Source organism: Aythya marila (genome assembly GCF_965140915.1).
Source record: "Aythya marila genome assembly, chromosome: 4".
In the NCBI taxonomy this organism is placed as follows: Eukaryota; Metazoa; Chordata; class Aves; order Anseriformes; family Anatidae; genus Aythya; species Aythya marila.
Window position 1 is genome coordinate 5,849,184 of NC_139045.1, and position 25,204 is coordinate 5,874,387.

At 36.7% G+C, this 25,204-nt stretch overlaps 1 protein-coding gene across 1 annotated transcript in view; it reads right to left on the bottom strand.

Moving 5' to 3' along the window:
- GSTCD (glutathione S-transferase C-terminal domain containing) overlaps positions 1 to 25,204 on the bottom strand; it is a 69,885-nt gene that overhangs the window by 33,653 nt on the left and 11,028 nt on the right. Inside the window, exons 5-6 of the mRNA XM_082758647.1 lie at positions 21,182 to 21,436; positions 20,405 to 20,498 (exon numbers count right to left, since the gene is read on the bottom strand). Coding sequence (XP_082614773.1) covers positions 20,405 to 20,498; positions 21,182 to 21,436 — 349 coding nt within the window. The remainder of the gene's footprint in view (positions 1 to 20,404; positions 20,499 to 21,181; positions 21,437 to 25,204) is intronic.

A 25,204-nucleotide genomic window follows, 5' to 3' on the forward strand; every position in this document is an offset into this window, starting at 1 on the left:
AGGATGCTTGAACCATAAAACAAGAAAAGCTTGGGGGATGCAAATATAGGAAGAATATCATCTAACCTTTGTTTACAAAGCAACCAGGATTTAAAATGTTAAAAAAAAAAAAGAATCCTTGAAGATATGATTTATTTTTAACTTCATCTAAAATAACTTACAGAGAACTCATAATTCTAATATCCATCAAGTAGGATCATGACTGGGCCAAAGCATCCGGTAACAAGCAGAAGAGGAGGAATGTCAAATACGTGCTGCAGATACGATGGAAAGTAAAACATTTGGCAGATGTTTTTTGAAAAGCATAGAACACAGGATTAAGAATTGTTCTGTCAGCTCATATTGGGTTTACTATTTTTTTCTTCTTTTTAAGAGTAACAGATTATTTTAATTAATAACTCATTTCCAGTCTTTCAAAAAAGACTGAAATTGGAGTGAAGAAATTATGGCATGCTTCACAATCAACTTGTTTCACAAAAATTGCACAGCAACAGGTTGTGCTCTGAAAATAAATTAGAGAATATATGGACAATGACAAATTTTGAGTAGCAATTTATATTGGCTTTCACGTTATAGATCAGACAAACTAAAAGGAACCGTATGAACAAACATTTATTTTCATTGTCAAAATTCCTCAAAACCAATGCATGCCTAGCAGAGGCTATGGTTAGTTCACATAAACACATAAATTTGAAATATGTTTTTGGTTATTGATTAACAAATTTATTTATTTGAAACTACCAGCCCGAAGTAACAGGACCTGGGTTTAAAACTTGGCATTTGCTTCCACATTTCCTACACTCAAAGCACAGTGATATTTATTTTTGCTTACTTCCAGCCTACTAGAGAAACTGCGAAAGAATGCAAATAACTTCAGGATTGGTACACACAGAAAAGCTGTGCAGCTACTTCATGGTTCAAGTACACAACCAAACCAGCTGCAAGTATAAACTCAGAAGTTGCTCAAGGGTAAGCAGTCTTTCTTAACCTTTTGTCTTGATTCTAAAGTTGCACAGGAAAAAATAACTCTAGAATCCCTCTGGCTACAAGACCTTTGACAGTACTTGCCTAGTTTTTTATTTCCATGATAAATAAGAAACATCCATATGTACTGAACATCAAACATAAGTATTTTAAAGCATGTCATTAACATCTTGAGATACACTTTGGTACTAAAAGTTCTTCATGCTTTCTCAATACAATACCACGTTGGTTAGTAACAAGTTTCTGGACTACAGGTAAAGCAGGGCTGACTATATGTTATCGTTTCTTCCTCCTTCCCTTAAGCTTTAAAGGTGAGGAAACGGGGAGAAGGGACAAGAAATACTATTTCAGAAACAGTTAAAACCCATAATCCAGCCCAGCCATGATATTCAGAGTCCTGCATGATTAAGATGTATTCATGCTTGCATTACTACAAATCACACCTAAAGTTTCAACTTCATTTGAAGCATAAGAAGATGGGCCACTGGCTAGGACACTAGCATGGAAACAGAGTTGAGATTCAGGCTATTGCACTTTTCTGCTGTGGACCTACTTAGGCAAGTCAGCTAAGCCCAGTGCCTCAGCTGTTACATGGGTATTCCTGCTGTGCCATGTCAAAAGTCTGCTCTGACTTGGAACAGCTGAGAAACTGTAAACTAGATAACCACAGTAACAGCAGCAACATAAACATCTGAGATAAAAGGATGCAATTAAGGATACTCCCTTTTCTGGAAGAGATTTGTGAAAGAGCTACGATGAAAGAAACAAACAAAAAAAAATGCCAAGGAACAATCATGCTGCAACAACCCATTCATCCAAATAGATTTTAAGGTACCGACAGTGTAAAGCATTTCAGATGCTGCAAAACTAGAGGAAGAACACAACAATTTCACTCCACAAAGCAAACAGGAAGAGAAATTAAGATGAACGTTACAAATGTTTCTTGTGCTGCTTTTGTTTTTATTTTTTTTATTTCATTGTAAAAAATATATACATAGATGAATCTATCTCCTCCTCCTGCCACAAACATCACAAACTACTGCAAGGCCAAATCTAATCAAGACTTTCAGGAAAAACAAAAAGGCAACAATGCACGATGGCAAAAATGTACATCCCCACAGTTATATTAAATCAATATGTACAGACATATCTCTGTAACTGTCTTGCAAATAATTGCAACTACCTGAATAAAGACAGAATGAAGACCTGTTGCCTTAATACATACACTTTATTAAATAAATAAATAAAAATCAATGCACATCCTTTGTATGACCTTGGACTTGGCAATTTACAGTGATCAGAGATACAGCCATCTCAACCATATTATTCCAAAGACAGTCATACCACTGAATTTACATCAAAAGCAGTTAGACACCTCCTCAATTCTATGTCAGTCCAGAGCTGGGCTCAAAAGGTTTTCATAGTTTGCCAAGGAAAAAAAAATCTGATAGTAGTAAGAAGGGGAAATGAACAAAGACTAGCCATACATCTCTTCAGATGGTCAATAGTCGCTGTGAAGAAGGACTTGATATTAGCAGTAAGATACCCCTAACTCTGCCAAGTTCCACAACCTTCTATTTTCTTCTTTAGGAAATTACTCTGGAAATGAGCTAAGTGAAATCTAAGTGCAACTCAACACATGGAGGAAGTGGCAGACTCAGACCCTGTGAGGACGAAAGGCAGGCAGACTCCAGACAACAAGCTCTTCTGGGACAAGGACACTGATGAGGGGTACATGCAGTATGAAGCACAACCAAGGATTCCAGATCAGGGCAAGGCTAAACAAGTTATTAAATCATGCTTGAGCACTTCTAGTACCACACCAAAGTGCAGCTTCCTCACACTGACCTAATATTACCCCGAGGGCTTCAAACAGCACTTTTTTTCCTTTTTCTTTTTAGTTTTTATTTATGATGTTTAACTTGTACTGGAAAGCTTTAATCTAGGTAACACACTTTCTATCCATAGCACTGAGCTTTCAAGCCAAGTCAGGTTTCAGGTTAGCATATCACAGCAAGCATAGCAGAATTTAGGCAAAAAATCCAACTTGTGTGCTAATTTGTCACAGATACAGTAGCATGCCAATGGCCAATTCAGATTAGACTTGTACTGCAAAGCAATCTGTCAATGAAATCGTTCCTTCTGTTGAGAAATTTAAGTACTACAGAATCACAGAGTCATCTAGCTTGGAAGAGACCTCCAAGATCATCTAGACCAACCTCTGACCTAACACTAACCAGTCCTCCACTAAACCATATCCCTAAGCTCTACATCTAAACGTCTTTTAAAGACCTCCAGGGATGGTGACTCCACCACTTCCCTGGGCAGCCTGTTCCAATGCCTCACAACCCTTTCAGTAAAGAAGTTCTTCCTAACATCTAACCTAAAACTCCCCTGGTGCAACTTAAGCCCATTCCCCCTCGTCCTGTCACCAGGCACGTGGGAGAACAGGCCAACCCCCACCTCGCTACAGCCTCCCTTGAGGTACCTGTAGAGAGCGATAAGGTCGCCCCTGAGCCTCCTCTTCTCCAGGCTGAACAAGCCCAGCTCCCTCAGCCGCTCCTCGTAGGACTTGTTCTCCAGGCCCCTCACCAGCTTCGTCGCCCTTCTCTGCACCCGCTCAAGCACCTCCATGTCCTTCTTGCAGCGAGGGGCCCAAAACTGAACACAGTACTCGAGGTGCGGCCTCACCAGAGCTGAGTACAAGGGGAATACGAACAACAGAGAAGTCCCTGCCCTTCGCAGACCAATGGATGTCCACTACAAATAGAGAGCGCAAAATAAGCCAATACTCACCAGCTGGCAGTGAAGGAAGTCACACCAAAACCACCCACACCTAATGTCATGGTGACATGGCTAAGGCAGTCTCTGTTACACTTACTGACCTGGACTGTCCTGCAGCATTATACTGTAGAAGTACATTGCAGTGCTCTTTTCAACAGAGGATACTTCAAAGCAGTGCATTCAAGATGCATAAAACAACAACAAACAGAGAGCTCACTGTGAACAAGAAAAGTTAGACATTTCACATGCAGCAAAATCTGTGAATCCCACAGTTCCGTGAAATATAAAATTAAATTAACACGACTAACCAAACATCTTTGGTGTAAGCATTGTTGCTTCATCCCTGTTTCCTTTTTGCTGAACACAGAAGGAACCTTTCAGGATTGGTAGGATTCTCTTCATAATAGACTACTAAGAACAAAGAAGTTCATTTAACTTCTCAATGCAGAACGAACTACACTCTTTCCCTCAGTAAGGAGAAAAAGTACCACTTTCAGAATTCAATTCCATTCAACAACATCATTTGTGAACAACCATTTTCAGGTATTGCAATTTTATCCGTATTAATGTCAATTTTTTCATTAAAATCCACACAATTTAGCTTTTGTACTAAGCCTGGTTTCTCAGATTTTCTTATGTATATGCAATAACCTGGTTCATTCTCATAGATACTACTTCTGAAAAAAGACTTATAAACTGGGAAAACAGACTGTTTTCCCTGTATGAGGGAAAATGAACTATAAATACTAAATCCGTATTAACATCATTGAAACATGCACTTTGATAGCAGATAACACACATACAAGTAAATTCTGTTGATGATATAGAAACATAAGAATGATATAAACAGATACAATTTTAAGCAAAATGACTATAGAGCAGGAATGAAATATGGGGCATGATTCAAAGTGTTATATCTACAAATTTCCTTCTTTCTTGCCTAAAATACACCTGTCACAGTCAAGTAACAGCACTTTTTTTCCAGTTTTTCCACTTTTTCCAAGAAGCATCCAGCTTTCATATGTAGCCTTTGATGTCACATACACAGCCTAGAACCACTTACGAATTCAGCTTACTTTCCATGAGCCTTCCAAAATATCAGGTCCAAAGTCTAGGACAGCAAGCAGTGTTTGTATAACACTGAGAAGTTTATGAGTTCGTTTTTATGTTTTTCGGTCTATTCTTCCCAACAAAAGGAGGATTGCAGAAAACATGCAATGCAACTGAAAGCTGAGGTTAAAAAAAAAAAAATTTCCACCTTACCATTCCTTTATGGAAGTGCTTGGAACAGTTCTAAGTTTGTACTGCTAAAAGGTACTCCACTCTTTGGGAGGGGAACATTGTTTTTGTTTCTTATCACTAAAAATGCAAGAATACAGCAAAGATCTGCAAGTGGGATATCCAAAAAACTTGAAGCAGATTTAAGAGCACTTCAACAATCAGACGCATCAGAAGATTCCAGGTAGGGTGAGTTCACGGAACTGTTAAGTGAATACTTTCTTACCTGGTCTACTCCCAATGCTTAGAGAAGCAAGTAAAAGCATCAACACGATGACCAACAGCTCAGTGAGAGATCTGCAACAGTTTTTGAAGGAACCTGCCAGCACAACACCCACACGCATTCCCTCTCTCTCATCAACATTCCACAACAGGGAACAGGTTTTACTTTTTAAGATTTAATTTGACTGATTTTAACATTGGGATTATTCTCCAATTTTTCTACGCTTACAAGACAATTCTACAAACAGCTGAATTTCCTACTTGCTTTTGCTTTTCAGTATTTTAAGTTTTTAAAGGATATGAATTCCTTTTGATATTGCTATGAAAAGATGCCAGAAATTTGACAAGAGACATGCACCAAAAATTAACTTTTCAGAAGCTATTCCAGACCATCTGGAGAAAATTCATTTCAAGTACAAAATAATTAATACCACCTTCACTAAAATACTAAACATACAGTAGCCTGGTCTTTCCTCCATATAATTAAAAACTTAGAAAGTATAAGACCATTCATAAGAACAGATTATGAATTGCTCATAAAAATATTTTTTTTTTCCTCCAATCTATTAGGTTTAGTAATTTTTTTCCTTAATTTATAGCAGTGCTGTCTTCCTCAAAATCGCTGATTAAAACTTCAAGTGCACAACTGTAGCCTAAGAACTCACTTTCAGGAAAGCTAAAATGAAACTCCTGTCATTATCTAATATGGGTCTGTATCCAAATCAAGCAATACGTTCATGCTTCTTACATGGAAATCTAAAAACCACTGCAAGTGCAGATGGAAACAATAAGCAACCTCAACAGACAGAAAATAATCCTTCTTGCCTCATGTTTTGTCACAAATGATTTATGGATTGGATACAAAACCTGTACCTAAATTCTACAAAAGATAAAGACTGGGGAATGGATGAAGAAGGCATGTCCAGCCACTTGTACAACGCTTACCTTTAAGAGTGTACACACTACTGTGTTTCCAACAGAAATATTAGTTTCAAAGTATGTTTTACATACACAAACCTATTGCACTGCCATGATGAAATATGTCGTGATCCATAAACTTATCATAAAATGTCAATACAGAACTCACAGAAATCCACTAAGTGCACAAAACTTGACAGTACCTCAATAGCAATGAGCTTTTTCTATTAAAATGAGTTGGTCCTCCACCCCCATCCCACCACACAAAACTCTTACACTGCAAAAGAAGGTTGTTCAAAATATGTCTGCCCACATTTCTGAAGGAAATTGTCTAGTTTAATAACCATAAAATAAACATCCATGTTATTTAGTGTGATCATTATGAATTGACCTAAAATCTAGGCAGTCGCAAACTCTGGAAGCAACCAATAGCCTTAGCAATAAGGATATTTATCATTAAGGATATTTAATTCTCTTACATAGAGTTTCATGAATCTAATGCAGAGCCCAGCAAAATAAAAGACTACGGATTTAGAAAACTGTGATGGTCTGACAACTTTTTAAATTGCTTTCTGAAGTTTACGTTCTTTTACTTTGATGTAGGAAATCTAAAAAAGCCACCAGAAGTCTATCAGCTATTTTAAGTTCAAATGATACAGTCTGCTGCATAAAGATGTGTATTTAGGTATGCCAGAACAACTAAGTGGCATCAGCACTGCATTTTCCTCATGGTTTTGAATACTTCACTAATGTATCTAACAGAAAGGGATGAAAAGGAAAGTTCCAAGGCAAGAATAGACACCTAACAGCAGTTATCTAACAACCTGATGTGTTAATCTTGTTAAACAGATGATGGACAACCTTGTAAAATGGTGGGTGAAAGGTTATAAAGCCTCATTCAAGCCTCACAACTTTTTACACAATGATCACTTACTCACAAAGTTAAGTCTACAGTTCTTCAGCTCTGCTTGTACTTAATTAAATTATGTCATTTAGCTCATATAATTAATGGAAACACAGAAATTGTCTCTTAGACTCAGAACAGTCACTAGTTCAGGCAATGTAAAACCACAGTAAATTTCAGAAGAGGCACTGACATTTACCATTTCTCTTTGTAGACTGCAATGGAGCTTCCTTCCAACTTTCAAATTACTCTCCCACATCCATGCTTCAGTAAGATCTTAAAAGAAGAAAACCAAACAGCTAGAAGTATTGATTGCTAATTAAAACACTGACAGCTGTGCTGGAATTGCTCATTTGGATAAGAATTTTTTAACATTGCTTTTAAAGCCTCACAATAAGGTAACCACAAACGCCTAATACTATAAATGACAGCACCTGTTCTCATTCCCCATTGCTGACCTCAAAGTCAGAAGACCAAGCTGCAAACTAAGAAAAGGGGCTGGGTTCTTTTTCTTTGCATCTACAAATAATTTAATAGGATCTCTGAAGAACATTATGAAAAAGATAATGTAAATCATCTATGGAACATTCCAACTTGCAGCAACTCCCCTGCTTTTTCCCTCCCAAAACAATAACAAATAATGTTTTGTTATTGAATGAATCTATCCCCAGAACAAAATATGAACGAATGTCAATAAATTTAAGTGAGAACAACATGAGAATTCTTTTGGTCTGTTTGCAGTGTTTAGTGACAGAGGAAGAGAAGAAAGACAAATTCCTCCTCAGTTTCAATTGTTCTTTGGGCTGCAGTCTTTTTTGTACCCAAGCACAGAAACTATACCTTACTTTTCACGTCTAGTTAATCTCCTGATCTCAACTTCTCAGCGCCTACGTTTCCTTTTTTGGAAGCAGGATTGTGCTAGGAAAAGAAGTTGTGAGAGGTCCAATTGAGAGGAAAGAAAAACTTTTTTGACTTGATTCTGGGGAACGTTTTCAAACACTTGCATAGGCTAGGCAGCTCTTTCACATTTTGACTGTTGCTCTCCCTTCCTAATGAAAAGTACTGCTACCAAAAAAAAAAAAAAAAAAAAAGACAGGCATCAAGCTGTTTAAAAATTCACCTCTTTGCATCCTTTTTATTTGTCTGCTTTTTTCTTCTACCTTATCAAACAAGCTATTTCCCTTTCCTCTGAATTCCGACCATAGCTGTCTTTCCATGATATCATCTTTTTCAATTACCAAGATGTTGGCTTTTGAACTATGGCAGCATTTATTAATCAATAAAAAATAATAATAAAAAAATCTTGCACAATTCTTCTCATGTTAAACATACACTGAGGCAAAAACTCCCAGAAATTTCTATTGAGCTACTCTTTGTTTTGAAAGTATAATCCAGCAGTCTCCTGTCTCACAAAAAAAAAAATACAAAACTCCAGCAGAAGAGGTTGAGCTGATCAACTTTAGCCCCCTGTCACCCCCTGCTCAACTGTTCTCTTTTCTTTCTTAGCCTTGAAAACACTCAAGACAAAAGGCACTACTGGGCTGTGTGTTTACACAGCACCTAGTAAAACAGACACTACTCTGCACTTACAGCTTTTCAGTCTGACTGCAACACAATGAATGTTTCAACAGGTAAAGTGTCAAATCTAATGTGAAGGTAAAAGTGTTTTAAAATGCGTTTTCCAGCTGGTCATCCCCACCTGTGGAATCAGGGGTTCCAGGGCTGAGAACTGCCACATAAAAATGGTCTCTTTCGCTTGGGTGACTCCTTAGTCCCAGGGCACAGGTACAGTTTGTTATCCAAACAGATTTTGCTGCCCTCCTGTGGCCAGTGAAGATTTGCTGCTCCAGAAGTCTCTGACACACACCAGCAGGCTGGAGAAACAGTTACGAAAAACTCTGGTTCAGCTCTACCAGTACAGTTGTCTCTTGAAAGACAGATTTGCAGAGCCCAACACTACACTTTAAATAAATTAAGAGAGCCAAAATGCTGTTGCAGAGGTAAGGAAGGCCTCCTGACACCTCTGCTTGAAAGAACTGCTACAGGCTTTGTAGCAGAAATACAGGGATCAGTCGTGCTCACTTCACAGCTAGACTGATAAATTTAAAACCCAGATGTCCCTCAGCTACAATGCTGAGAAAACAATGTAAATGAGCTATAAAAATACTGCAAAGAAAGGGAAAAATAACTTTAAATCCTTGCATTGATTACAGTGTATAGCCATGCTAATCTATAAATCATGAACCTCCATATTCTCATGTGTGGCAAGTGGATGGCACATGAAATGGCTAAAGGACACGAGCTGAGCTGTACAGTGGTTACACCCTATTACAGATGTAGCAGGGATTTAAGTCTAATAAGAAATCTTACAGAACAATCTTCAATGAAGCAGCGAAGACATTTTACAGTACGGACACCAAAGCAGTTGAAATGTCTCATTTAAAGACAATGCTGGTACTATAAAAGACCAATTTAAAATGCACAGCAACTGGAATACTAAGATATTACTATATTATAGAAAAAAATAAGACTAATTTCATCTGTAAGTTGCCTTTTTTTCAGCAGCATATTCAGAGTATTTGGAGACAGAAAAAGGGACCAATTCCCCCTCTCCCTATATCTTTCTTGTTAATATAAATATACTAATGCATACAGATTTCATCACCACAACATCTGATTAAACATTTAGATAGTTAGATAGACAGCTTTCAAAAAGGAAAATATTGCCCCCAAAGAAGTAAAGGCAATCTTTCCACTTATGCAGAAATAGGACAGACTTTTAGATATCTAAAGTTTGCTGTGTTGTTTGTTTGGTTGTGGCTTTTTTTTTTTTTTTTTTTTAAGGAATTCACATTCCAAAAACTGTGTATGGTATTAACTAAAGAATTATTGCAAAATGCTGAAAATCAGGAATGTACAGATTTAGAATTGGAGAAGATATCAAAACAAATTTGCTCTAAGTTTGGACACTATATGTGCTCTGTAGAAAAGTTGACATGTACTAAGTACATTGAGCAAGATTCATGAAATAGGCAATTAATTATTATTCAGCAGCAGACAAAATCTATTTTGAACTATTCAGAACCATGCAAGAAAAAAGAAATGGAACACGTACAACAATAACAACAAAAAATAGCATTTTCTTATCTAATTATCTGCTTACATTTTTGCTGAAGTTCTGAAAGAGGCAAGTATTTTTGGTAACTACTTATCCAGCTGCTATGAGAACCTCGTGAGGATCAGCAGAGCATGAATGGTCTGCATCTGGGTAATTCTCAGTGCCATTTAGACTGGATGGCATACACGGCATCAGTCAGTATGAAATGGAAATACTAGGAACGGGACTCTTAAAAAAATGTTAGTGCATGTATTTTCCAGACAAAGAGGAGGAAACAAGGTGCCACCACAATCTTCTCTGCAAAGTGTCACTGTGTACCACAGCATCACTCTTGAATACACCTTTACTGACTATCAAAGGTGATAAATTTCTATATATTCTGTCTTCCCCCAAAATACCCCTGCTTATGATTTTGAGCCACGTCTTTCTGTATCACATTAATCATCTGCCCTGGATTTATGCTGACCTTTGTCCCAGGCAAAATTTCTAGACTGTATCATCAATCCTTTCCTCTGTAATAATACTCTGTAAAGAATGACCTGCAATTCCATGCTATCGACTACATAGCAGACCCTTCTCCTTTAGACCTCTGGCTTAAGAGATAAATAATTCAGGGGCTTTTCTATCCCAGGAACATGGAACCTAGAAATATAATCTGGACAAAGAAACAAGTACACTCTACTAATATGCTACCAAGAAAAGCATATGACCAAACAGTTTAAACAAAACAAAGGCCAGAGCTTCTTAGCAGGCCACTTAAGTTTCATGACAGATTGCTGAGGAAGACATGGACAGTTAATTTAACTGTTATGTTAATAAAATATCTGATAGTTACCTATGTATTAATGTTTTTGCTTTTTATGTCCTTCCATGTGTCAGAGAACTTTAGATGAGATTAAAAATACACACAAAAAAATCACAGTCTGTAATGAAAGAAGCTGCATGTTCTTTCTAGGGCAGATCACACCCAAATTCTACTTACACATACCCAGTGACTGTCAAGTGCAGACATTTCGCAGAAGTTTACTCTTGTTTAGTCAAGACCATGTTTTAATTTAACTGTCAGAACTGAGGCTACTGTGAATTTACAAAAACAAGTCATTAAAAATTGCCTTCGGTTCCCACGTCGTAAATCCCGAGAACATTTCAACTGGCAAATTGCAACATTTAATTCTATTTCTCCAGATACATTCAGTAAATAAGCACAAACCACAAAGGGGCTGAAAAAAAAGCCTCTACTAAACTTTATATACTGCTCTCTATAAAACAAATCTCTCAGAAGCCTAATTAAATCGCATTTAAGAAGGACTTGTGAATTGTAAAACTATACCTCTAGGGATTAAACTTGATCAAAATTGAACTCATGTTCCAGGGGATATTCTATAGGAAGGGCTAAGGCCTCAGGAATTCTCCAGGGTTTACACTTAGTCCACAAAGCATGCCACTAAAGCAAAGGTGACACTTTGCAGCACCTCACACCGCAATTATTAGCTTTATGGAAAGCCTGTCAATCACCTGCACCATAACAACTTCTTACCCGTAACAGGATCAAAAGACAGCTGTGTTGGTATTTTTCTTTCTAGTATGATTTTCAATAAGGTGCATTAGCAACTGCTGTTTTTTTTTTCTTTGCAGGTTTTGAATATTTCAGAGGATGTTAAGAATAATATCATTTAGTTCAAAACAGGACTTAGAATACAACAGACTTTGAGCAAACAAACAAGCCAACATTTTTCAAGAAGTACCAATTTCAGTGAAACATGGTACTTAAAAGCTCATAACTGCATATTAATTTAACTTAGCCATATAATAGCATTGCCTCTTGTCTCCAGGTATGCTTCTTAAAAATATAAAATAATTCATTCCTTTCCCTTATGGAGTTTGGCAACCAAGACGAGAAGAAAAGAAAAACAGAGGAAGAGCATGGTAATAGTAGGAAGGAAGAGTACATATTGCCACAGACAAATCATCTGGTTTATTGGCACAGGCAATTTATAATTGCCAGCTACATAAAGATTTTTTTTCTTGGTCTACAAATCAGTTAGTGAACTCAAACTCATATCAAAATTGTGGAATGCTATACCCCAGAGCAATCAAAACGTCCAAAAAAGTCACACATGATGTCTAAGGTTTTGCAAGAACAATCTTATGGTGCTAAGCCACATAAAATAGTGAAATTGCAGTAATAAGCTTGTTTTTCATACACTTATCACCTCCGATATCAACATTACCTATATTCTAGTCTACATCTTTTTGTTTCTCAAAATCATTCACTTCTCAAGTATTTATTAAGAATAAGAGACAACACAGCTCCATCACCATCCCAGGTTTTTCAGATCTTGAATTGCAAAGTACGAGGCCATCATAAACGTGGTTTAAACTTTTAAATGAGTGCAGCTAAACTATAGCTGTAAGGAGAGGTTAATGAGAAGCAGCTTCAGCTGAGCTTCACTTGGATTGTTACCCATGTGGCTTGCAGGCAAAGAGCTGTCTGATATGGAAAAATCAGTTGAAGAAGAAGGATGAGTTCCTGCTTCAGGATGCTTGAGATACTGAAATAGGCTACAAAACTATTTTAAAAAAAATCTTCAAAGTCTTTCTAAAAGTTCTGACAGGCTTGGAAGGGAAATAGAGAACTTTAAAGTGTTTCTTTCAACTTTTTGTTTTATGGAATAAACGACTGCCTGGATCTCATTTTAGAAATGCTGTTGCTTTTAACATTTAAAGTAAAACACAGAATTTGCATCTCTTGATTAGTAAGAATTTTAATAAAATATCAGATTCCCCAAAACAGCTTTGATTTTTAAGCATCACGTATTCACACCTCAGAAGCATCTCTCGAGACTAAAATAGTCCAAGGGTAATGCCAATATAAAAGAAAGAACAAAACAAAATAGCTGTGACCTACCTTCACAAAATAATCCTAGAAGCAACTTGGATATATTGAATGAATCTTGCTAACAATTTCAAAACAAACAGCTCTGCATCTTATAAAGCATTTATTCTACAAGTTAATGTTAGCAAGTTTTGCTAACAATTACACTTTTAATATGGATTGAAGTGAAAAACATAAAATGGCTAAAAGATAATGAGATCACTTCATGCTGTTTCCCTTCAACATAGTTAAAATTTAAAAAAATAAAGTAAAAAAAAATTAAAAAAAGGCTGCTGCTAAAACCTTTTAGTAATGTCTACTCAAAATCCAATTAGAGGATGATTCACATTTGGTATAAGCATAAAACTGAAAAAAGCATCATTTTGTCCAAAATACAGGGAACTCAGTGGGAAGCTAAGCTTTACAGTGGTTGATGGATCAAAATGAAGAATCTCATCTTAGTTCATTGATGCTTCTCCCTTTTCATTAACACTAATTTTGTAAATGAAGCCTGAACATTTTTTGAAGTTTTCTTTGGCTGAAAAGTAAACCACCAGCATCACCCTTAGTTAGCTATCTTTCTTTAACATAGTGTCTGACATTAGGTAAGTATCTTTTACTTAATATCAGTTCTGGAAGGGAAGGTAACAATGATCCTTCAGGATTGTCGCCTGGTATACCACTAGGACTGCCTAATCAAGACATCAGTTAATTCCACAGAACTGTGACACTGTTATTGGTCTAGACAGTGTTATTTGAAAGTACTTAACTTTTGAAGAAGTTTCTAAATTAAAATTGTAAACAATGTTTTGTTCTTGTCAGCCCACCCAATGAGTTTAATCAAAGTTCTTTTTTAAAGCTGCTCTCCTTCACAACATACTCTTTCACTCTTGAATACCTGGTTTATAGTTTAATCTCCACTTCAGAGAAATAAAATTGTACTGTGAACACAGCTCTGCCTTCAGCTGGGTGTCTTTCTAAAATTATTATTATTCAGTGAACTATTCAGCATGGTCCAAGCAATTACAGATCTCGCTTATAGCCAGCAGCAGGCAGCAGACAGGTATAGATGATCATACTGTCTTTCTAGCCTTAAAATTTATGAATTGATGGATTTCAGGAGTCTTACTGAACTGAGGAAACAGAGCACAAAGCCATTTCTTACTCCATTAGTATTTCAGATCCTACCTAAATGAAGAAAGAATTGTTACTGAGTGGTGTAGGGGATGGGGGTAGCTCGGAGGAGTTTTGAAACCTGGGAAATCATTTTACAAAGCAACTTCTTAGCAAATAGGTAAAGGAATTTTACAAACAGGATCACATCTATGTGCATATATTTAGTCTTCAAAGACCAGAGGGTTTATCTCAAGTGTAGACACCAAAATATCCGATGCCTTAACTCATGAGTTATGCACATTGGAAACCTAGACTACAGATTGCACTGAACAGTGTCATAGATCAAACCTGAAAAAACAGCCTCATGGAGAAACCTGTTGTGATTACATTAATTTATTAATAGACAAAGACTGCAGCTCCTAAGCCTTGTATTATTGATCTGTAAATGAATAAAAAATTCTAATTTGTGTCTCACAGAAAGCAGGTGAAGTAAACTATTGAAATAAATTCTTCTACATACTTTGCTTTCTAATACTTTCTAAAAGCCTAATGTAAGTTTCTTATAAAATGTCCTATAAAACTAGTGTTTAAACTAGTGTTTTAGAAAAGCAGAAGAGAATAGGTAAGGGGAGAGAATATGCAGAGTAGCAAATTACTGATACAGTACTCAGTATTTGCCAAGCACTTACATTGATCAGTAAACACAGTCCTTGAGAGCTGACCTCAGAGAACAAACCAAACTGCTTTGAAATAACACACATAAGTGGGATCTCCAAGATCAGTGGCTGTCCAGCTATAAAAAAAACATCGAGATCCACATTCCAATGAATTTTTATTTAGCAGATTTTTGCCAATGAAGGAAATTCACTCTTGCCTTTGCAAGATATATTTTAACAATGTCAGTGCAACAAAGCGTCAGCCAAATATCTGCAATTCATTTTCCTTTCTTCCGGTAAAAAAAAAATAAAAATTTGTATTGCATTAACCATTAAGTTATATTGGGCAGTATGTTAAAAACAAAACCTGGTGTGCAATTAATTAATGACATAAATGTGAGCAACAACTCTATGGAATAATTGTGGAACACAAAGATTCTCCTAAAGGGAAGCAACTTTCACTACCTTGGGTTTTTAATGATACGTTTTTAAAGAGGGTAAGACTTTGACAAACAATTCCTCTGCAGAAATACACTCAAGCATAAAATATTTTTTCAGAGAGACATATAAAGAAAACAGACATTTCTCTCTTTCCACGTTCTTAATTCGTAAGGAGTTTGTTTAAAAAGAATTTTAAGGAAGTGTTATATTCGTCATCTGATCATAACTATCGTGATGTCAATTCTCAAATCAATGTGAGGTAAACTCATAATTTCTTATCATACTCAAATGATTTGAGATAATCAGTCATCAGAAATTATATTCGAAGTGTTTCATTTACGTTTTTGCTTCATAAAAATAGAAAACATGATACCTCAAAAAGAAAAAAGGAAAAAAAAATGTAGCAGCATTTCCTCCTGGGAAAAAATGATCGTTACTACACTACCAAACAAAGAAGGGTGGCACAGTAAGAGCAGCTTCTTTCTCATGTCACAATTTTTTCTTCTAATTCAGACAGGCACTCTATTTCTAATGTGAACATTCTGTACTCTGTATGTACATAAACAACTGAATTTGGCACTTTTAGTAAGATTTATATTCATGCAAATATCAAAATATGACTATTAATAAGAGCAGACCCCTCAAAGTAAAAACACTAAGGATCAGATTCTGGGCTGACATAAATTATTAAGGTAAAGAAGACAACAAAGGCAACCTTTTAGATATTATATACATGTATTTCCTGAATTCTGTTTTGTGGTTTGTTTGGGTTTTCCCCCTCCCCAAGAGAAACATTTACAGCACAGTATGAATTATTCTGTGGCTTATATATCAAGGTAACGTATCTCTTTTCTCAGTAACCATGTCAGGGAGAGCGTGAATATTGTATGTTGTGCTTTCCAAATTTGTTCTTTACAAACTCAGTAGGTTTTCTAAAACTCTAGTGACTTCCTCATATGTCTGAAGATTTGAATGCAAATGGAGGGGCAAGTATCAAGTGAGTAAGTTTTATGTAGCCCTTCCCATTAGGCCATCAGCTTGTCACTGATCACAAATCAAGCATAAGACCAACAGACTTGATGAGAGTCACTGCACTTCAGCCAGGCCAGCAGGCATTGCCTTGCGATGGATTGATGGCCTCTCCTACAGCTGTGAGCTGGACACAGCAAATGTGAAAGGCCTTTTCTTTTTCTGCATTGGCTTTTTTAAATTCATACACAGTGACCTTCAACTCTGTAAGTCAAACACTTATTCAAATCAATTCAACACTAGGAATCAATCAACTCCTAGCAAGCAACAAGGAAGTACATACAATAATTAACATGCTTTTCTGGGTGTCATGTTTATAGACAATCCATTAAAATGCACTTGTTTCAGAAAAATTGGCCCTGTGAGTAGGACCAACTAGACAATTAAAGGGCTATATGTCTTCCATTAATTGGAAAGAGCAAGCTTCACTTGTAAAATGCATTACGTTTATTTTGATTTAGCTTTATTAATTTGCCTACACTTTTAAAATTAACATTCTTCGCCTCAAACTCACTCCAGATTCTGTAACTGCCCCTTCCATCTTCTGCTGTGCATGCACTCCAAGTTTTTAGCATACTAAAAGTGATACCAGGTGTCCCTTCACATCCACCTAATATACCAAGTCGTATTTCAGCTAAGGAGCTCTTTTCTGACCTCCTAAAATTCCTTCATTGAAGAAAAAGCTCATCAGAAAGACAGCATTACTGACAATCCTACCCAATACAGTTTAATACATGCTATGTTCATACTGTGATTGCTTTGACACTTAGGAAAGAACAGTCTGAATTTTCTCCCAGCTAACCACCACCTTTGTAAGTAAATCCTATTACATGCACACTTTCAGTCTAGCTGGTAATTTCACAGTGAGATCTCACAAATAAGGCATTTTTCTTTTTTAAATACTTCCTGCTCTACAAGTATTTGAACTCATGAGAGAAGAAGTAAGGGTTTGTGACTGTGGGTCAGTTATTCCTCACTTTGAATTTCACAGTTGGGTAAAAAAGCAAAATAAATAAAAAGATGGTTTAAAGAAAAAAAAAAAAAAAAGATTCAAAAAGGATTCTGTTGTAAAAAATAATTTTTCTCCTCTTTGACAGTGAACTCATTACTCAGTGGAAAAAAAAATGACAGGACCAAAGACTTACATCCTCATAAATCAGCAGAATAATAAACCAGTGACAAGGGTCATCACTCCCCCACACACATACACTCTCCCCTCTCCCTTAATGTGCTTCGGGTGAACCTAAAGGAATCTTCTCTAATCATAACCAGGCAAACTGATCTTGATATCCACCAAGCCTCTGCAGATAATAAGAACTTAAACTGAAGACAAGGAACTGTTCCACACATAGACAGCACCAGCAACACAAACTAACAACACAAAGACTCCAGTGTTGACTGAAGTTCCAAAAACGAGAGAAAATTGTTGCTGCTGCTGCCTAGTAAGAACTATGAAACCACAGAAAGATGCTCTATTTCTTTCTTGGTCACAAACCTCATCGCATACAATCTACCTCCTTTTTCCCAGACCTCACACTTAATCAACAGTAGCACATTACTTCTAATCAGCATTCTCATTTCAATAGCCCCCTCCTCCCTGGATTTCAGCCACCACTTTGTTAGGGAAGAAAAGAAAGAAAACATTTGCTATGCTGACACGTCATATTATTATTCCTCATTACTACTGATGCAAATATGTCATTTTCCTTCACTCTGCCATTGTACTTTTACACTCAGACCTGCCACACTCTTCTATTTGTTCACATTTCCAACCATAACAATCTTTACCTCTCTGTAAAGTTCAACACAAGCTTGGTTTGGACCCCTAACTCATGTCTCCTGTCAAATGAAGCCATTATTGCAAACACTGCAAATTATTTCACAGTGTATTTTAATGGCACGCAAGCATCCAGTATTCCTCTATTCTTCTATCTACCTTAGAAATGCTGCATTTTCTTTCAAGATTTTGCAGAAATTTTTTCAGTATCGAGACATGCAATTAGGCAGACAGACTTGGTTTGGGATCTTGAAGAAATATCTTTATACACTATATGGAAGAAACAACAAAGTGATGAGAGGTTTTTGCTTCTGTATGTAATATTGTCTGTAGATAATATCAACATATTTCTGATCTAATCACAGATTTGGAAAATGACCTTAGAAAAAATACAAATAAAAGTAGCAAGCTTTTATACAGTTAACTAGAACAGAACCAGTGTTTACAATACATTTTAAAATAAATGTTTTATGTTAAATTCCATCCAGAAGAAAAAAGTTTGTAACAAGTACAGTATCCTTGGATATCAACAGCTACAGAGGACACCAAGATACTGCATTTTGGGGCATTTGCAAAATTATAAATACAGAACAAGGTGTTCACAAAAGCCTATGGATTCACACGTTTCAAGGTTGATGCACACAATTTTTGAAGCCAAATATTTTAGAAGCAATTGAGATAATAGCAGCGATTTAGAAAGCTAGAGGATATAAAGAATGTAAACACGAGTGCATTGTCATCAATCAAATACTATTAAAAACTGGAGCAGGTAAACCACTTAGTTCTAGTGGTTTAGTTCTATTTTGCTAAGTAAATGAAATGCAAATCACGATGCCATAATCTGTTGTTTTGCCACAATAAATGATCCCTACCAAAAATACTGAATGAAAAAAATTTATTTACGTGACTACAGTAGAATGACAATCATCAGTAATTCTTTTCTGTAGTGAACAGGTGTGACAGCAAGGTGGTCTAATTAGTCTTACAGACAGGCTGAACTATTCAATCCAAGAACTTTTACATACATATAACACAAATTATAACTATTTAATCTGAGATAGAACAAAGAAATAGCGTCATGCATGATACTAAATTATCATTTGCCAGCTAATCAACCTTACTGTAGATAAAAAACAATGCGAGTTTTAACTGAAATATTCATTATTTTGTCTCAACTTCTATGAACATCAATAAAAGGTAATTTATTTCCCAATCATAGGGGTAATCTGCTTGAAAAACTTGAACTGCAGTACTCAAATCCAGTTTAAAACCCTGTCAGGTTCAGTGACTATTTTCTTAGCATATTGGGCAGGATTTAGTAATAAAACACTGAGAATTTGATTCATGCAATAATAATTAGGTTTTACTAGCAGAAGAATCATTTTAGAAGAACATGAGAAGTTCTGTATAAGACTGTGAACCTACTCATGGTACAAGTGAGGGTTGTCATGGTTTTGTGAACAACAAACAGATACAAAACAGAAGAAACCAACTTCACATTTGATTTTACGTTTATAAACCCTGTATCATCGATGGGAATACTCACTTGTTCTCACACAGTGGTAAATTAAAATAAATAAATAGTATTTTGTGTAAGTCTCTACGGCTAAAGAACACAAACCCTTTTGTTCCTCGTAGAAAGGAGTTCCTGTCCGCTAAGTTCTTGTGGTCTGGCAGTATCTACAAGACCTTTCAGAGGCAACTGCACTGTGTGGTAGAAGAGGTATTCAATATTCACAACACCAATGAAAACAACAAATGCTGTGGTAAATCTCTTTGTTCTCTGTAGAACTACAGCCACTGGGCAGCAGACTGCTCTGCAATTCAGCAAAGAAAACAACCCCTACAGGGCAAGGAACACTGCCACAAAAGGGAAGACTGATATGTATCTTCCAAATTTTTCTAAGTAAGATTATTTTCATCATAATGAAATCGGCTGCTACTGCTTTGGGAGATGTAGTCCACGTATAACATTCATGCTGATTATATTAACATCGTGTAGCCAAAATTTACTGCCCTAGATATGAAGAAAAGTTCAGGAAAGGGGTGAAGCAGTGAGGAAAAAGCCGAGGATTCAAGGTCAAGCTTTTATTCCCAGTTTGGTCGTCATCTGTTGATGACCTAAGTCCTCTTACCATGTGTTATAAACAGCTTGCATTTTAAAACAGATTTGAAACTGCTTACCTGTTTTACATAGCTTTGAAATACACTGATGAGAAGTGACATACATTCCTCTGAAACAGTTAAGTAGCTACACCAGAAAAAGGCACTGTTAAACACATGCATACCTAAAAACCCTTACCTTCTCCAGGACTGACTGCTGATGGGAGATTGCTCCAGTCTATAGTCCAGTTAGGGCACGGATGAGGAGAAAATTTTGCCTCGATACCGCTTTCCTATGTGAAAGAGAACAAAAAATAAGGCTCTGATCTTTCATCTACTGAAGTTGGTAGCAAAATTCCCACCAAGCTTAAAGAAATCAGATCAAACTGTATCACTTTCACCCTAGGTGAAACTTAATAGGCAGATGACTACATTATTTGGGATTCAAATTATGTATTTCTCTCATTTTCACAGGAAAGCCCTGTTCATTTTATTTAGAAGAGGCTGACAGCCTCTGTGCAAAGAAATATGGAGAGTTATGGAACATGATGGAGATTTTTCTTTAACAAAACTCATTATGGATCTCAGATGTTCAAAGCTCAAAGGAAATAGCAAAGAAAAAAAAAAAAGGCAGAAATGATAGAATACTTAAACCAAACATAAAAGCAACATCTTTTGTCATCTTTTTTTATACATACCTTTAAAAGAGGAAGATAATATCACAATTTAAACAAAAGCTTACTTTGATTCCTAAGAATTACTAACAGAGCTTTCCAGCAACCTATATTTGCTTGACTCCTGAACAATCAAATATTGTTAACTGAACAAAAAAAAGTAAAATCCCTTCCAAGCCAACGCATATCAGACAAAATTCATTAAACTGTTCAAGGTTGTCAAAGACAGCCTCTACAACCATCTACTTTGAATGAAGCTGAATATTACCATGAAATTAACTAATTAAAAAGTCTTAAATTACCATTAACTTAGTCATAGTTGGCCTTGGACCACCTATAAAATGACTGTCTTCATGCTCCTCTTCTAATTCATCAGGAACTGAAGAGAAGTCTTGTAGCTGTTCCTCTGGAGCAGGCATCAACTCTGGAAGCTGGAGAAGCTGCATACTGCATTTCTCAGCAGCTTTCTTTATTCCAGGTACTTCTTGAACTCTTCGATACCAACTGGATATCAGAGGCAAGTTTCCCAGATTTTTTCCTTGTTTTTTGCCGTGAACCTAGAAAAATAAATGGAAAGGTCACTTACTATTGTACAACTTTTCCTATAAGCCACAAACAGGAGGCATGAACTATGGAAGTGAGCTTAGTTCCATGCTAAAACTCAACATGGTTACTCATAGCGTGCTGCTAATGAAAAAGCTTAGCTAGTTAAGAACTCTGGCCTGTCACTGGAGATGCCAGTTGGCCGTTTAAATGTCTATAATTCTCATGTGCTTTGTAGAGGGAAAGTGCTTACGTGGCCGATTTTAATCACAATTTAAGTCAGTAACAGGAAAACAGCATTTATAATAATATTATTGATTATCTGATATTTCCTAACAAGGGACTGATTCATTTTTGTTGGTAATCACCAACAAAATGATTGCAATGAATGCTGAACTTAAAGCAAAGTGGCCTTCAACAGAAATTGAAATCTTAAGTGTATCCTAAAGTGTAATATCTTAAGTCTGAATGTGATACACATATTACAAAAAAAAAAAAAAAAAAAAAAAAAAAGATACTCATATCACAATTTTAAATGATGACCATCTAATCTTAAAAAGAAGGATGAGGAAAGAAACTTTGAAAAGGTAACAGTAGCTTTGAAATGAAAGGGCCAAAGAGATGAATGTTTGGGATTCCTCTGGTCCCCACCTTCCCTCAGCTGTAATAAAAAATTCCACACACCTACCTGTATACATGACTAAACTGAGAAAAAACAATTGAGAAATGTTATTTGTTTAGACCTTTGCTGGATCAGAGAACCCACAACCCACACATGGATTGACTAAAACTGAAGTTACTGCTGGACACTAAGAGTATCTTAATCAACATATCAAAACAACACTCCTTTATTTCAAAAATAAGGAAAAAGTTACCTTGTGCAGTGAAATTCATTCTGTAAAACTTCAGGAGTATGAAATGACTGCGTGGAAATGAAAGCTGAAATGTAGGTAAGCTTTTTTCAGGTTATCTCCCATCCTTGGAGGTACTCATAACCTGACTAAACGTGGTCCTGGGCAACTCCAGGTGGCCCTGCTCTGCGCAGGGGGCTGGACAAGATGACCTTCAGAAGTCCCTTCTGACCTCAACTATCCTGTAATGTTGTGCATGCTTCAAAAAGAAAACTGCAAACCATGCTCACATGAAAAGTCCGAAAAGGCCAAGCAAAAACGGTATTCTTCCACACATCTATCTGCACAGCGTGGAAATAGGAATTGGTAAAGAACACTTGACATGACACAAAAATTTAAGCAGCTTTCTTGCATGCTGTGTTTATAATGTTCTTAGGGTAATCATCAGTAATTAGTAATAGCTAAAGGAACAAAAGGAGGATGAACTGTAATTTTAATATCTAATGCAATATCGCAGTGGTAACAGAGGCAGAAATATATTAATTCAGTTAAGGAAGAAGTCTTTTGGAAAGCAATTCCAAGAGGCACTGTTACACTCGATAACAAGTGTTCTACATTGTATTTTAAAAAGTGAATGGTGGTTTCTCCCAGATGGAGAGCCCAGCTTTTGTTATTCTCCTATTAATTTTAAACAGTTACAACTAATAGGAAGCATAACAAGGCTAACCTCAGGAAGATAACAGAAATGGAATGAGGTAATGAAAAACAACTCTTCAGCTTCATTATCTTTTGGTAATTCTAATTACAATCAGCTATGGGTTTCCTCACATTTATTGCATGATACTTTCCAGACATACACCCATTGAAGACTTCATTATTTAAACCCTTACAGCAAAGTGGAAGTGCAACTATAACGATTTTTTAAAGACAACCTAGGAACAGAACAGTTCAGTGGAAGGGACCTTCAAAGATCATTGATCCAGCTCCCTGACCACTTCGGGGCTAACCAAAAATCCAAAGCATATTAATGAGGGCGTCGCCCAAATGCCTCTTGAGCACTGACAGGCTTGGGGCATCAACCACCTCTCTGGGAAGCTGACAGAGAGCCAGGAAGCACAAGTTCTATCATTAATAATAAAAACTGGGACAAAAAAAGGCATTTAATGCCTCCACCTTTTTGTCATCCTTAAGAAGCTTAAGGAGTTTGCTCGCTTAAAACCCACAGCAGCAACCCTGCTGACTTTATTTTGCATCACTCCAAAAACTTGGAATTCAACTGTTTCACGATCTCTGTGGCCAAAACAGCCACCTCCTGTCACCTCACCCACAAGGCCCCCTCTACTCCCAAACAGCAGACCCAGAAGGGCACCTCTCAGCGCTGGCTCATTCAGTATTTGTGACATGAAAACATCTTCAATGAGCTTTAGAGATTTCCCAGGCTCGCTTGTTGCAGCAAGTTTCATACAGCTCACAAGCTGCAGACTACCCAGGCTCAAGGATAACAGGAGAACAGCAACAAAAACCTGGCGTTCTCAGCTGCTCATGTATCTGCAGAAAGAGTTCAGCTGGATGCTGCAAACAAGCACCCAATCCAGGATTCTTCTCATACACTGCACCAGTAAATCAAACATTACTATAAAAAAAATTCAACTCTTCTTAGTTAGAAAAGGCCTTGCAAAAAAAACCCCAAAAACATCTGAAATACTTTAAAGCATTTCAAATAGGTAGGAGAGCATTTTGTCTTAATGGTTTTGGTTAGCACCATCCATACAGAAGTTGCTGTTAATCCTCAATTATGTGATTTGCAAAACACATACACAAAGCAGAGATGAATTAATAATCATTTCTGTTAAATAATTAAACATCTTAATCCACAGGTGGACACGTTGATCTACTTCTGGACTCCCACATTAGGACCATCATACAGAAATCCACTGAGGATAATGACCTTGGTGAAAGATGTTACAGGGGACATTTAACACATAATAACATAATAATGTTTGTTAGTGATTGTCTTGATTTTAGAGACTTTTTTTTTTTTTTTTTTACCTCAGAGAGACCGACAGCATCTTCTCCAGGAATTCCATTTGTTTTTTTTAACACCATAAGGCAAATTTGGCAAAACAACTTGTATCAAAATGCAAATACTAAATTCATTCAGAGCTCTTCTTGGCAACAGACACTGTGTTTTGCTATCAGTCTTGTACAGTACCTGCAGGAATAGTGGTCGTAGGCAACTTCATCGCATCCTTTTATTGTCATATGAAATAGAGTTGTTATTTCCTTAATTCTTTTCTGTGTTTACATCCTCATAAACCCAAGTGCACAGATTGTGCTGAGCAAGACCCTTACACAGTCTTGCAGCACTGTAAAATCGACTCCGAAGCTGAGCTGAAGTCACTTGCAGCACTAAGCTTCTTTCCAGAGGTGAGAAAAAGCTGGGGCAGAAGGAGGTGGGGCGAAGATAATCAAATCTCTCTGATTTACTGGGCTATGCAACATGTTTTCCAAGGAATTTCTCCTTTCACTGCAGTAAACAAAGGACCTTCCACAAACTGCAGAGACCAATTTAGCAGTAACAATACCATGAATGACAAATGACAAAAGTACAGATTACTGAGGTTTGAGGTGCTGAGGCACATCTCAAAGAAGCTGCATCCCTAGACAAAACATTTCCCTTCTGAGCAGGGTCACAGTGAGCAGACCTTACTTGGAGAAGAACACAGAACAAACTTCATAAAAATAAAAATAAATAAATAAAAACCCCACGGAACTGCACAGAAGAATAAAAGGTTTTCTGACATGAAGGTACTATACCGTCCTACACACTCATCTTTATCTACAGATGTGCAAAGAAGCTGGCTTGTTTTATGGGAGGGCCTGATAAAAAAGGGATTCATTTGAGACAGACTAAAGCAGTGCTGTCTCCAT